Here is a 15,921-nt window from a genome sequence, read left to right on the forward strand (position 1 = left end):
GTGTCACAACATACCATAAATGAAGCATTGTGGTGCTACAGAGATGCCTTGGCCTACAAATCATATTCTCCAGATGTAATGGAACACGCTTGTTTGGTGCAGACCCCAGCAAAAATCAGTTTTTGTTTTCTTTTTCAATCTTTTTTTTTTTTTTTTCTGTGAAAGTGAAATACAAAAATTACCATCTCCACTATAATGACTCATATTGCAATCACAATATCTATCAAAATAATGACAATATGATTTGTTTGTTTTGTTTTGTTGTTTTTTTTGCATGTCATTCAGCCCTAGAAAATATATTTGTAAAAGAAAATGGTAAAGAAACAGCCTCTCTCCACAGTCAGGTTGCTACAGCTACCGGACGAGTAAACAGAAGAACAGGCTGCTGATTTTGATGAGATGAAGAATAAAGCCCAGAGAGAGAAGCTGGTTAGTTGTTAGCAGCACAGACAAAAGCTTCTTTTTGTTGTAACTATTTCATTTTTTTAATAACACAACATTTTCGCATGACAAGGCTGAAATAAAATATGAATGAAGTACGGGATAAAACAAGTCAAAGACCTCAAACTTCTTCTCCCAGCAAAGAGACCCCCTGTCCCTTCCTGTCTGTAATTAGAATACCAGGGAACATTTTTTTTTCCCTGAACATTTCTTTCTTCTTTTTCTTTAATTTTTCTCTGCCCAATTACAAAACCACCATGTTCAGGTAGCACTGAACATCTGGCAGCCACATCCAGACTGAAGGTAGAACATTTTAATGAGCATGACGAGCGTTCGAGAATGAGATTATTTAGCACGTGATTCATTTTTCATTCGAACAGTTTCATGCACTCATGTAAATTTCCCCTCTAAAGAGAATCGCACCATCATGACAGCTAACTCATGACACACACAACACCACAATCACTGTGCATGTGTGTAAGGCTTTTTTTTTTTTAACTACGCTGTCCTCGTGTTACATAAGTATGACTTGGCTTTAAATGTGCAAATTGTCACAAATACTTAATGTCTGTGCTATTTTCAGTCCATCTCACCCACAGTCAAGCATTTTTAATACCCCAATACCTGTTACCTGTTACATTTCCCAGTAAATCCCCCCAGATCTCTCCTCTGCTGGCTATAAAACGCTTTCCCTCATATCTCGCTTATGTAACCAAAAGCTGATGATTCCAGGAAAGTATCTCATAAGCGACTTTCCAAAAGTGTCTTTTCTGGAGGGTTAAGTCCCAGAGAAACCCCAGGGCAGAGGATGTTCTACACTGTCACGACTGTCATCTCGAGCTGTAATGGCCCCTCCTCTGGCCTCTATCTGCTCCCCACAGAGTTAATTTGATGTTTTTGAACTCTTGGCTAGCCCGCCAAATATTGCACGGCTTCTGGCCTACATTGCCAGGCCTATTTAGGTTACATCTACTATTTAACACAACATCACAGCGTGTGTGTTTGATATGACTTTGTGGGAAAGAGTGAGAGAGAGAGAGAGAGAGAGAGAGAGAGAGAGACAGGGGGTGGGGGTGGATTGGGTGTGGGTTAGCAAGTGTTCCTCTGCCATTTGTGCGTTTGTGTGAGAAGAGAGGAATTGAGTCAGTTTGTGGATCTTTGGGAGTGGAGACCCAAAGCTGCCTTAGCTAAGCCTTCTAAAGCACCATCTGGCAGCCTGGGCCCCTGTGTCACCCTACTCACCAAGATTACATTCTCCTCTGGCCCTCTATCCCTGGCCTTTCTCCTGCCTTCCTGTCTGCTTTACACTCTTTCCCCCTTTCCCCTCGCCAGCAAACATAAACGGAGCAGGTGAAATTGTGGCAACTGTATACCCAGAGCTTTTAAAACATGCTCAGGTTTTCTAAAAAGACTCAATTAATAATGAAGTAGAGATCATCTGAGATTTAAGAGGCGGAAATGATTGGGATTTATTCTTTTGGTGTCAATATAATTGTGAGCCATTTGCATTGAAAAGCATTTGTCATTTAACGTCTTACTAGAGAATATGATGCTTTAAATATAGCTGTTTCTATGCAGAATTCACATGTGAAAAAGAGTTTTTACCATGAGTTGCTGATGATTGTTGTCTTGTTTGTTTTTTTACTTTACTTGATATCATCAGGGTCAGCTTAGCTTGGGCTTGGAGCTTCCATTACAAACTTGGACGTGGGGTTTGAAAGACACGGGCATTTTACCAGGCATGTGCAATGAAAGATGCTGTGGAGTTACATTGCTAAAAGTCTCTATAGGTGAAGCTATAGGTCTCTGATGCTTTGATTCTCCCAACTTTTGGGAAGTACAATACTAAATCAATGGAGTGCCCTTTGAATTTCCAAATGGAAACAGAAGGACTTTGAAAGACTCAATGCTATAAACCTGTAACTGGCTGCACTTGTTCAAATTCACATGCATATGGCTGTTTTTATCACGTTCACAGAAAGTCACTCTCCAGCATAAATGTTGATACGCAATTATCGCATATGATGTCCACAAATATACAAATTAGCATGAGTTAGCATGTGTGACCATCTGGTGAATGGTAGTGGAAATTAACCAAGTAGATTCACTCAAGAACTGCTGCTTAGTCTTAACCTGAGCATTTACATTGTTCTGATACTTTATACTTCTTTCACTGCTTTTTCCTGCTTTTCAGAGGAAAACATTTTTGCTTCTTTCTCGACTACATGTATGTGATTGTTGTACAGCAGTTACTGGTTACATTACAGATTAACATTTTATATACATAACATTTGTTTATGTTATGAGATATGTTACATTTTTATAGATCAAAATATTGGACAGTATAAAATAATATTATAATAGGCCTAATGATAAACTTATTTATATAGCATTTTACTGGACAGTATATAAAGTAGTGAAGTAGCTCCATCTCAACCACCTACATCTTTAAAATGTTGGTAACATCTTAATAGTGATTTGATATGTGTAATGATATAAAACTCTAGAAAAGCTCATTTTGTATACTGAGAACTTTAAGTATATTTATCTGATGATACTGCTGTACCTTTACCTCATCACCACTGTGAATGCATGTAATGGAATATTTTCACACTGTGCAATTGCTTCTTTTACTTGTGTGGAGGATCTAAATTCTCCTGCCATCACCGCTTGTGACATTTGCAGCATGCTGTAGCCTGAAAAAAGTTGGCAGTGTCAGTGTCACACCTTTAGCTGGCAGGTGCGCATTGTGATGTGTAATAGAATTTGACAGCATTGTAGAAATCACAGCTTTGCTTTGGCAGAAACGTTCACAGCTGCTTTACAGCCTGTGAATGGCTTGTATTGCTCTCAAGTCATTACAGAGTTAACATAGTATGAATCAAGCCTGAATTTACAAACTCAAATCTAAAGTTGACTTAGTGCCTCAAGAACGACTTGAATAGAAATTCCTAACTGAAGTGCCCAGCTCTTTTTAAGAAAAAGATTCTTTTTTTTTTTTTTTTTTTGTAACAAATGCTAAAAACGTCAAGTCTCCAGACAAAACCCATGAAAGCAGGAGGTTTCTGGCTGAAATCTAAGGACTCCCAGTTACTGATGAATCAGATAGAGTGCTAAAAACTGAAGCACCACTTTAAAGCTCCTGGTGCATTACAATGACACACGGTGCAGTAGTGCTCTAAAAATGTGCTGTCAGTTTTCCCTAAGCGTGTAATTTTTAATACTCAGAGGTGGTTCGGACAAAAATAACTTCCATTTTCCACATCCATTAGTTTAGACTAAACAGTACCTCCAGGTGATGACACAAATAAATCCCTGTCATTTTTACCAGGCTGAAATCTTCTTGTGATTTAGCGCGGTGATAACTAGTAGGACGTATATGGTCCAATGCAACATTATATTGAGAAAATCAGCTTTTCAGATTCATGCAGAGCAGTGTCTGTTGTAGGGTGTAAAAATGTGACACATCCGCTGGTTAAGTACATTCTCAAACTACAAGTTGACACACTCGTTCAGCTGTTGTTATTCAACAGAAACATGTTAAGCATGCTAAAAATATCAAGTTTTATGTGTGAGTGTGAAATGTGCATCATCGCAGATGGCCCAGAGCAATAAACAACAATGGAGGGAGCACAATGTTTAGTTTAGAACCCGCAGCATGTCTCGAGCATGAGTAATGGCACGTCATGAGTAATGAAGAGATAATTTCATTGTGTCAGAATGCAGAGGATGGAGACAAATATTTTATCACATGCTCTGGAAATGTGACAAAGACATTTCAGCCATTTTGGAAGATCAATAAGCAGCAATGCGATTCGCAAGAGAAAAAAACTAGTCATTTGTTCAAAGAGCATTTTAATGATACGTGTTGGAGATATCTGCACACGCAAGACAAGCAGAGGAGGCGTTGCCATAACTGCTACTGTAACCATGTTCAAAATGCCATTCCAGCTGGACAGATGGCATCATGGAAGTATTACTGAGGAAATGTTTATAGACCATTTACAGAGCTGCTTCGCCACAGCATTCCTGCAACACTACTACAATATATATCTTGTAAATGTGAAATCACAACAACTTAGAGTCATAAAACCTGATGTGCTATGTGGTCTGTCAACGAACTTTGTACTCATTGGTGGATATCACATAGCATATTGGTTGACATGTTGGTGCGAAAACGCAACAATAATTTGGCATGAAGAGATCAAAGTAGCAATATAATGTCAGTGCATGTGCAGAGATTTAGTGTTATGGAAATGTTTGCGATAAAACGATCCATAACTGTTCCCCTGCAATATTTGGAAAAGATGTTGCCTCAATTTTCAACATAATGGCAGCTGAAGCGCAGATTCCGGGAACATGCAGGTTTTTATACCGGCAATAGAAACTGTAGGAAACAGGAAGAAGATTATTTAATTCTTTACTTCTCTCAGTTCATCTCTGGCAAGAATCATAAAATCTGTTCTCCCATGTTGTCTGTTTAATACTTAACACTTGAATAGAGAAGATTGTGGTAATCTCCCAGGTGGGCTACATATCCTCATACTAAATTATTGCTGACATTTTGGCAGCAAATATAGTTGAGGGCCAATTGTGTCTGTCTCACAGATTCTGGCGTCCTGACTCCCTTACAACGGGTCCAAGGCTAATGTTACATTCATTGTCAATACAGCTGGACAGAGTTGGTCTTTTGGGATGTGGGATTTGCCGTGCTCGTACAACCATGCTGCAGCCATATGGCACGAGCTGTCCCCCCCTAAACACAGATAACTAATGTCCCGACATGCTTGATATACACATGGAAATACATGCAAACCATCTTCTTCTGCAACCGCGGATGCACGCACACACATTAAACAAACATATGCGCACACTTTGCATTTGGCAAAACTGTAATTAGTCCGCGCTCGGTTTTAGAGGACAGATTGAAAAGCGGGAGAAAGTAGCAGGAGGGAAGAGACGAGGAGCGGCTGAGTTATAGTGAAAGAGAATGATAAATGATGGATTGAGAGAGCTCCAGCTAGACCCTGAGGTTACCAATGTGAGGGAGTTACAGCTGGCTAGCTCATTCCGTCGAGCTACAGATCTCATAATAAACATCACATGGGTAGTTTGGGCTGGCGGGTGCAGATTAAGCCAGAGCTGTTAGCTCTTTAAAGACTGCTCAATGTTGCAGGCAGCCAAGAACCTATTTATAGGGCAGCTGGAAGTGTATCAAAGCAGGTAGGAAGGGAAGGCTTTGGACAGGGACAGTTTTCAAGCTGATTTATGCCCCTCAATCAATGTAATAACAATAAACTGTCAACTAACATGCCACTTTTATTTGTAATTTATGGTACTGCGCTCCTAATAAACCTTTGTTTATTTCTCCCCTGTCCCTTCCTCCCTCCTCCCTCCTCCTCCTCCTTCTTCTCCTCCTCCTCCGCTTTGCCCTGTCCCTCTGCGCAGAGCTGCCCAGCAGTCCAGGTGGTCAGTTCACGTTTCGCCCACTGCCCCCGCCTCCCCCGCCGCCCCACGCCTGCACTTGTGCTCGCCCGGCGCCCTACACTCAAGTCAGCCTGCAGAGGAAGACCATGCCCACGCGGTGCCAGGCCAGTCAGGGCGGCCAGGGGGCAGACACCAGCTCGAGCACAGACCAGGCACAGCTTCACAACAGCTGGGTGCTCAACAGCAACATTCCCCTAGAGACCAGGTAAGAGAATGCAACAAATGGAAAGGTCCCTCTTAAAGGTTATTTTCAGCATGGTGTTTTTTTTTTTTTGTTGTTGTTTTTTTTTTTGTTTTACTGTTTTTTTAACAAGTGAAAAAAAGAGAAAGAATTTGGAACAAATGGACGGCTTAGTTCCAAAATGCTTTCAGTCCAGAACGGCAGATATGTAATTTTGCACTGAAACCCTTGAAATGAAAATACCTTGCAGGCAAACATAATGTCACTTGATTAAAGATATTTATCTAATCCCACAAATGAGGATCATTAGATTAAAGGGGATTCTTTCATCAGGAGTTGGTAGACTTGAACAATTTCTTCAGAGTGGAATGATTAAGAATAAATGTTGGATGAAAAAATTTTGTTAGGATGGACATGTTTTGCACGTGTAGTGAGCAGGAAGTGGAACACCATGCAGGCCTCTGGGGTATTATTACAGGACTCTGCACACCATCAAAGTCATGAGGAACTTCTCAGGTTTTCTTGGGCTCTTTTCATTTTCTTACCCCCCACTGCAGAGACATTTAGCAGGGGATCTGTATCTGAGTTTATACTACCCAAAAATAAAAGTAAAATTCCGTATCCAGAAGGAATCCTCTTTTTCAGGAACACATTGTGATTCCATTTTCAATTGTAGTACCCAAGAAAACATTTCCTCCAAATGCCCGGAGACGAACCGCTGGAATTTTGTCCCATCAAACAGAATTAGGCATGTGCTTGCTGCATAAGTAATAATTGATCAGAGAATTATTTAGGAGATCCTCATTTGTGGGGCTGCTTTCGAGAAGAAGCAGCAAGGTGCAAAAGAATATGTTTGCATGTTTAATGAGAGCTCGGTGCGGCAGCTGAATTCTGGTATTATGAGTGTGGATAAGATTGGCAGGCTGCCACGCCAGAAGAAGAGGTTTTAATAAGTTATGCATTAGGCCATAATTAGATCTTACCTCATTTAAAGGAAAGGAAGAATAAAATTAGATTCAGTGACAATTTAAATTAATCATTGGCAAGACATGTGTATCAATGTGAAAGACTTGTCAGAAGTGCATTGTAATTACATTACTTATCTATGTGTGTGTGTGCTTTAAATGAAGATCCACCAACAAAAATATACGTTTTTGTAATTTTTTTTTTCTTCGAATTGCTCAAACAATATTTGCTGAACATAAAGAACTCTCTCCCAAAGAGAGATGTGATTATAAAACACAATTTCCGCAGTGGCTCTGTATATTGGATGGTGGCTTTTTGTAGTAATACATTTTTGCATTTGGGACTTTATAGTCAAATAAGTTTCATTTGATAGTGCACTATTAGTTCTGAACCATAAAATGTAATCATATTCATAGTCAATAGAATAGTGTCCCTTCATAACATAATTCAGATATTATTGGCTCTTTCCTATTTGGCTTTTGAGGTGGGGGGGGGGGGGGGGGGGGCAAACAAAAAGTCTTCACTGCGTAACTATTTTGGGTTGGATTTAATATTCAAGCACCCTCCTCTCTTGCTCTTCTCTTCCATATTATCAGATTTACTAATACTATAATGATTTTAGATTTTCCTACTCTTACCCTGATGCTGCTATCAGCTCAATCTGAGGCGTGAGATTAAAGATTTATCAAGTATTTACAAACTTGATGCGGGGGCTCATGCCAACAGAATTATAAGTAATGCTATGACCTTATTCAAGATGGCAAAATAAAATGGATGATATCTCTTGTTGTCAAGTACACTTCCATTTTCCTTGATGCGTATTTGATGAATCTGTATTGAAATGTATTGACGTTGCGTCAGCTGAGATTAAGATTGTTTGAAGTGTGCATAGATTTCCTATTCAGCTGCATATCCGTTATGTTTCTGGAGAGGGCAGCTTGTGTAAGTGGAAGGATGCAGATATGGATATTCGATATATCTAACTGGATCTCACACTGGGTGTGTTAAGAGGCATAACAAATGTTGGGACTGTAATAAATTGACTGGTGCCCTGCCTTCTCCTCTTCCTCTTATCGCTAACAGATGAGACTACTTGAATCATACACTGTGCAGCTACACGCTGAAAGCAACTCCTAAACAGTCATACCATAAATCTGTATGTACCTGTGCACGAAGGTCTCCACACACACGAGCACGCACACACACATACACAGTCATTCACACATATCCAGGTAGAGACAGCCCCTGGGCCGTAGACTCCGACCTCCTGCGGAGCGGGAACTCTCATTTTCTTCCTGTCTCCGGGGAAATCTGCCCTCTGATATGAATTCGGAGCTTCCTGGGCGTCGCCCCTGGATATTGTCTGGCAAGATCAAAGGCAGGGAGCCAGGAAGAACAGTGAAGAATTTTTAAAAGCGCCACACAAGAAGAATAGAGTTGCACAAGCGTTGACAAATGCAATTTCTTCAGCTGGATTCTGATCCCTTCTGCTATAACGCACTTTCAGCAGAGCAATAAAAGCATCACTGTGGACTCGACCTGTGTACTGGCCTCAAAAATGTGAAAATGCTCACCTGTATTTGACATCCTTTTGTGTATGCTGGTCTTGTGCAGGCATCTCTGAGACAAGCTATGTATCTTCATGTGTGTGTGTGTGTGTGTGTGTGTGTGTGTGTGTGTGTGTGTGTGTGTGTGTGGTTGTCCTAAGTTTATCTCTGGCCTTTCAGAGTTGAACTACCATTGACCCTTAGGTGTGTGCTTGCTCCATGTGCAGCCTCCTGTGTCCCCCATCTGACTCACAGCCTTCAGCAGACGCTGGATGGGTGGATGGAGAGAGGAGGGGAGACAGACAGAGAGGGATGGATGTCATCTGTCTCAGCCACGGGGCCGCGTTTTAGACACACACGAAAAGAGAGAAACACAGAAACAGAGTAAAGATGACTGTCAAAATCCAAAGAGAGGGAATTTAAGTGAAGAAGGAAATGAAAACAGATTTAAAAAAAAGACATGTCAGTAACAAACACTATCCATCATATTGCAAATTAAGTAAATAAATGAGTCTGAAACAAGCAAAATTTTAAATAAAAAATCCCGGTGAGTGGCGTGAGATTTTCTTTCTGCACTGAAACTGTTCCTTTTGTCCTATTTTTGTCTGTTTTCATTTTGTCTAAATTAATTGATTTTATTTTTGTTCATTTTTGTATTTCTGGTTACAAATTCCCTTTTGAATTGCCTCTATGTTTGAAAAGTCCTATAGAAATAAGATAACAGCTAATAATTTCTCAAATCTCCCATGCAAATCATCTTGTTTCACACATTTTCCTGTAATTTGCATGACACAAATGCTATGATCAGCTTCATTCTGTCATGCATCATGATACTCAAACTCATTTCCAGCAAAAAAAAAAATCTTGAAACTCTCAAACCATTTGTAGAATTTTTGCTCCTGCTTTTAACCACAATCTGTCTTCAAGGCAGAACATGAGATAAAATGACTTCAGAAGATGGATGTGTTTTTGCCGTGCATGAGGGCAAATGGACGAAGTGTAAGGCGGGCGCAGTCTGGTGTCCAGCGACACTGTCAGTCTGCTGTCTGGCCCCACTTTAATGGCCTGTCCTCTGAGGGTCCTTCAGAGACCGCGATCCTACCAGCAGCCTGTGACCTCACACCTGCCGCTGCACGGACAGAATAGCACTCTGGCAAGCTGCACGTCTGCCCCGACATATCACACTCACAGCCGGTATTAACCCCCGGAGAGCACACAGTAACCTAGGGCAATCATTGCTGTCAGAGAATTCCAGCAGCTTCAAGATATTTTTTTGTTATGGAAAATACAAACACACACACACACACACACACACACACACACACTGAAGGGAAAAAACAATGAGTCATACCTGTTCTTCGCTTCTGATGTTTTCTCCAGCATACCCATGCTTTGTTTCCCTACACCAGCAGCCTTTGTTCATTTTTTGATGGAAGTCAGTGTGGCCAGAACGCGCTGGATCTGCTTATAATTGCCTGCCCAGATCCACTTTCCCAAATTGCATAATTTCCTAGCCCCGATATTTCTGCTTCCTCAAATGACACCCTCCAACCCTTGCCCTCCATTATCCAAACACAATATAGATGAAATGCTACCTAGATTAATTGCCCTTCAGTTTAGGTTCCTATCATCATCTGCCATCTAACGCGCTCTTTTTAATAATGAAAATGAACCTCATCTTCGTTTAACTAATACAGTCGTATAACTTAAGTAGTCGCTTTGATGAGTTAAAAAAGGAATAGGTAAGTCATTGATCCTTGGCTGCCAGGGCTTTTTCATTCTCCTTCATATGAGTGCTGCTCTGCATTACAGTAGCTGCTCATAGTGTTGCACCAGACAGACACTGTGCCTTTTTTTTTTTTGTCAAATTTGGGCTTCCTCTCTGATGAAGGGCTTAGGCTGGATATGAGATTATGGTTTAATATTGCATGACTGTATCAGCTGTAGTGTGTTGTGGGTATATTGCAGAGCAGTTTGTAGCGAGCATTTTGAGGCTGTTTTCTATTGTTTAACTGGTTATAGTGTGCTAAATGTGAATAGTGTCTGTGCTTTACATTTGTCACATACTGCTCACCCCGCTGAATTTATGGTGGAACAGAATATAAATTGCAAGTGGAATCATGGTGCTTAGGGACTTCCTTAAACTACTTTTCTTCCTTGATTAGCTTTCTGGCTTAATCTTTGATGATGCATTACTTGCAAGTTAGAGAGAGCACTTAAATTAAAAGCACACAAATGTGGCCAAACATGTGGTATATTAAGGCTTTAACTGAATTACATACTTCTAGACAAGTGGGCTTTAGTAGGACTTTCATGCAGTTGCAAGGTGGAACAGTCTGTCATGTGTGTGATACCTGAATCCTGAGCCAGCCTGTAAGCATCATTTAAAAAATAGCAGGAAAAGGGGTCTCTTCTAAAATCTCCCACCTTGGGGGCCATTTAAATGAGTTTCAGTCAGGCATACTTTAGAGTGAGACTGAATTCCACCGAGTGCAGATTTGCATAAATAGAATCAGAATAAGATACCAGATACCTGAGAAAAGATGATGTCTGTGCTGTGCAAAGCTAATTGAACCACTATCCTAGATAGGCCTGCATAGTAACTGTGATTGTTTCCATCTTCACACCATAATCTACTTTAGAGAGACACAAGAAGTGGTCCCAGATGGCAAGTAGTTTGTGGGACACAATGCGAAAACGGCTTCCTGCTCCTAAGATAAAAACAGCCATTAATTGACCGTCCTCTATACAGCTCCCGAGAACAGCGATCGTCCAATCATAGCTTTTCAACCGTAAACAGGCAGGTCTGACGAGTTTTGGATTTCTCCTCATTACAAGCAGCACAAGCAAAGTTCAGGGGGCTGTGTTGAAAGTGATGGTGTGTTTAAATAGTTCAGAGCACGGTGTCATTTTTTCATTACTTTTCCTAAACCTAAAACACAAGCCCAAACCTGTCTTTATCTGCTTTAACGTGAGCTGCGACTGTTAGCATGTATGGCTACCTAGCTTACAATAACCAAGCGTTTCTCCCAAGGCCAAGGAGTACAGTACACCATTAACTACATGATTGTGAGGTTACAGGTTCACCACAGCTCACTGCTCAGTATGTCAGAGTTTAGGGTAATTAGCAGCTCTGTATCTCTCTGCATTTAATTTAAGGAAGTTTGCACTCCAGCAACCCCTGTCAGTGTTACTTGAGATACTGTAAATTTTGCCAAGCACACTGTTTAATCCTCATCTTTACTGCTTTTCCCCTTTTAATGTCAAAAGTGAAAACGTACATTAGCCTAGAAGTAAGCTAAACAGCTGACTTCTCCAAACAGGAAGGAAATAAGAGTTTTATATTTTTCCTTTTACTTGGTAGAACTAATTAGCTCAACACTACAAGAGAATGCAACATTCTTCTTTATTTCTACACCTTCTATTCGATTAATTGAGGGGTGAGGATGCCACATTTAGCCATTAGCCGCAGTCTTTGAGTACTATATTGTGAACAGTATGTAGCCTCAGAACGCTTTTTATAAGTCTCCTTTTGAACCAAGTCAACTGTAAGCATTAAAAAATCGGCCAGAGACAGTGTTTTAAGCAAACTCCTGAAGCTAACGACGGCTTAATTGGCTTGCTAGTTAGAGGTGATCAACTCTGCCAGTGACGGTTGTCATTACAGCCGACAAAATCAACGGTTGCCAGTTAGAAATCAGAAGCCTGCTGTTGTCTGCCTCTGTGGCAAATCAAGTTCTCTTTGTTTCAAATGTTACTAACAATTTCCACCATTATCACTGTAATCTGCATTGTGCCGCGCGGATGACAGGTGTAGCATGGGGCTCAGGTTAGATTGATTTTTTTTTCTGTGTGTGTGTGTTTGTCCCACAGACACTTCCTGTTCAAGCAAGGCTCTGGTTCTTCAGCTCTACTGTCAGGGGCAGGGCAGGGTTACCCTCTGACCTCTGGGACAGTGTACTCCCCTCCACCGCGGCCCCTCCCTCGCAGCAGCGTGACCAGACCACTGTTTACCTTCAACAAGCCTCACCGCTGCTGCAACTGGAAGTGCACGGCCCTGTCCGCGTCCCTCCTCACCCTCACCCTGGCCCTGCTGCTCACATACGTCATCGGTGAGTTACAGAGCACATCAGCCAACAGTGCAGGGTTGTCATGTGTGACAGCTCAAGAAGTTTCTGCTTTGTTTGTTCAGATTTTATTCAAGGAATGAACATTTTCAAAACAGATTGCTAGAGGAGCAAGGAAATTGGGAAGCTTGTCAAGAGACTGCCTAATTAATTCAAAACGGAATCAATAAAGAATACACAAACAAAGTCTAACAGCAATTTTTATACACATACAGAATGTTGCAGGCATCAAGGGGTGAAAAAAAAACTAACCAAAAAAAAAGAAAAGAAAAGAAAAAAAAGAAGAAGGAAATCAATAGGGATAAAATCAGGACTGCTGAAAATTTTACACCCTTACTTTAAAGGAGTGGGCTTTAAAAGCAGCAGGTAATGTTTTTCAAATGTGACCCTCTGTGGGGTATTCGAAAATTTAAATTAGCTGTTCTAGACCAAAGCACAGCAACTGGTAATTATTCTGTGATGACACACACATCCAAAAAGTGCTACTAACTCATGCACTGTTTTTTCTCTCTCTCTCTCTCACTCACACACACACACACACACACACACACACACTCACACACACACACACATTGAGAGCTACACAAGCTCATACATTCACCTTATTACTCTTCTGCCACTTTGTTCTTATTATATTAATCCGGCCTGCTTTGTCTTGGTTTATGACTTAATTGTGCTTTTTTTTATGTTTACATTTTATATTTGTTTATCTTGTTTTTTTTAAATAATTTATTTAATTTTTAATTTGTTTAAAGGTGAGGCCTTATTACTTACTCTCTTTTTATTTTGTTTTTATCACACCTCTACGAATTTCAACAGTGATTATTTATAAATTGCTTTGGTTTTGTCTTCTTCTTTTGCAAATAAACATAAGCTAAACTAAAGCTGATAAACGTCTACAACACCAAAGTTCAGAGGGAAATATTGCACTTTATTGTACTTATTCCTATGTGACAGCTTCAGTTGCCAGGGTTTTATATATAGCACATAGAATGAATACGATGCACTGTTACAGATTAAACTGCCCAGCTGTATATGGAGTAGTTCATTACACTTGCAGAGGTGTTTTTCTTTCATTAGGAGTTCTTTTACTTTTCATACTTTTAAATCTGTCTTGCTAATAATACTTAAATACTTTTACTTAAGTGACATTTTCACTGCAGGATTTTACTTGTAATGGAGTATTTTATATTGCAGCATTGCTTGAGTAAGCACCATATTTCTGAGCCACTCATGAATGCAGATGAACTCCAGCTTTTATGACTGATACTAACTTAGAAATAATTTGGATCTTTAAAATCGAGAAAGTTTCGGGAGTTGTCCTGCAGTCCGGAAGATCATCAACGCAGTTTGTCAAAGTCAAATAGTAAATTTATTCATCGATCCCCTCCAATTGCACCAATTCCCTGTTCATCCTCAACCTTGGCCCGGCCCTCCACCCCAGCGCATCGTCTCCCCTCCACCGCCCCTAGTGCAGATAACCCAACCCTCCACCCAGCCAGTTCATTTCCCTCCTGTGGTGGTGCTCAAGGTCACGCCGGAGCAAGCGGGGGTTCGCATTAATCACACACACACACACACCCACGCATACATCCACGAACACACACACGTCAAAGACAGACGTCTCACACACACACACACACACACACACACACACACACTCTCACACACACACACACACACACACACACACACACATGCACGCGCACTGGCGAATCCATGCAGATTAATCCCTAGGCTGAACCATGCTATTCCATTAATGTCCCAGCCCCGGTAATTAGTGCATTAGTGAGGAGTGTGAGTGATGACTTGGAGACGACATCACCTTTTAATTGGTGTCATGCTCCACTCCTGCTTGGTAATGATTGATCTTCATGTTGACATTACCATGGCAACTGCACCAAGATGTATGGGATGTAAGCATAGATGATATGTTCGCCTGTAAATCAAAGATATTCAAATAGCAAGATTAAAGTGGTCATGGACTTAATGTCTTTGTCTGGGGGGAGAGGTTGAGACACAGGCCACCAGATGATTAGGTTCTCTCATTACATAATGATTCAGTAATTTTAATGAATTAATTAAAAGCCACTGACAGGAGGAGAGACAAAAAAAAAACCCACTCCCTTGCTTTTTCATCTTCATCAAATAAAAGCCATGCTGACTTTTTCTGTACGTATTGATTTTGAGTCCGCCTCTCATTAAATCAGGTTCTTATTGAAGATTCATTCTTATTATCATAAATAATGCAATACAAAACAAAATTAATTTATTCCTTTTTCAAAATATGATAATGAATTTTACTTTATTCCAGATATAATCAGCTCCTATTTATTATTCTATTCTACTTTGGTAGGCGGTTGTTATATTGTACATATTTTTATTATTTTATACACATTGAAAATGTTCCTCAGTAAGGAAAACAATTTTTTTTATTATTTTCTTTTATTCATGTGTAACCACATGCTGACTTAAAACAGAAACTATTTTGACAGTTTACTAATCATTTAAGCCAGTTTTCAAATTTTCAAACATTGTGCCAGTGTCTGTGAGGATTTGATTTTCTTTGTTATAATATCTCCAGCTTTTGGAGTTCTGGTTATACACACAAAAAAAACTATTTGATTTCATTATGTAGGGAAAATTAGCTCAATTTGGGGAAATATGGCATTAATCTGAATTATCATGCAGAACCATTTTAATTATTCAACTAGCGATATAATTTCAGCGTCAGCACAATAAAACTAATAACTGTTTCGCTTGGTGATCAGTCAGGAGTGTCAATCATGCACAAAATAAGAAAGAAGAAAGAAATAACTTGATAGAACAAGAAACACAGGAGTCGGATACGTAAAGTGACTGAAAGTAAGTTACAGAAAACTATACTTAAAAACATTTATTACTACACATTGCTTACAAAGACTGACACAACAACGGCACAACAAACTACACACACAGTGATGCTACAGTGAAGGAGTAGATTAAAGGAAATATGCAGCAGGGGAATAAACAAAAATAGTGCAAACTTTTACTGGTAAAAGCAGAAACTTAAGAATCAAGTTTGGATAGAGAAGCCAGTTTTAACTTTTGGATTCACCCGGGCAGGAGAGAAGAAGCTATGCTGGTTGCGTGTCTGTGTAACTGCTGACTGAGCGTGGCGGCGGCCGGAGTG

General features: G+C 40.2%; 1 protein-coding gene across 2 annotated transcripts in view; it reads left to right on the forward strand.

The window, feature by feature from the left end:
* tenm1 (teneurin transmembrane protein 1) overlaps positions 1-15,921 on the forward strand; it is a 165,843-nt gene that overhangs the window by 47,057 nt on the left and 102,865 nt on the right. For both annotated transcript variants that reach the window (XM_056383289.1, XM_056383290.1), the window contains 2 exons: positions 5,890-6,133; positions 12,496-12,734. In XM_056383289.1, coding sequence (XP_056239264.1) covers positions 5,890-6,133; positions 12,496-12,734 — 483 coding nt within the window. The remainder of the gene's footprint in view (positions 1-5,889; positions 6,134-12,495; positions 12,735-15,921) is intronic.

Source organism: Seriola aureovittata, chromosome 8 (assembly GCF_021018895.1).
Source record: "Seriola aureovittata isolate HTS-2021-v1 ecotype China chromosome 8, ASM2101889v1, whole genome shotgun sequence".
Lineage (NCBI taxonomy): Eukaryota > Metazoa > Chordata > Actinopteri > Carangiformes > Carangidae > Seriola > Seriola aureovittata.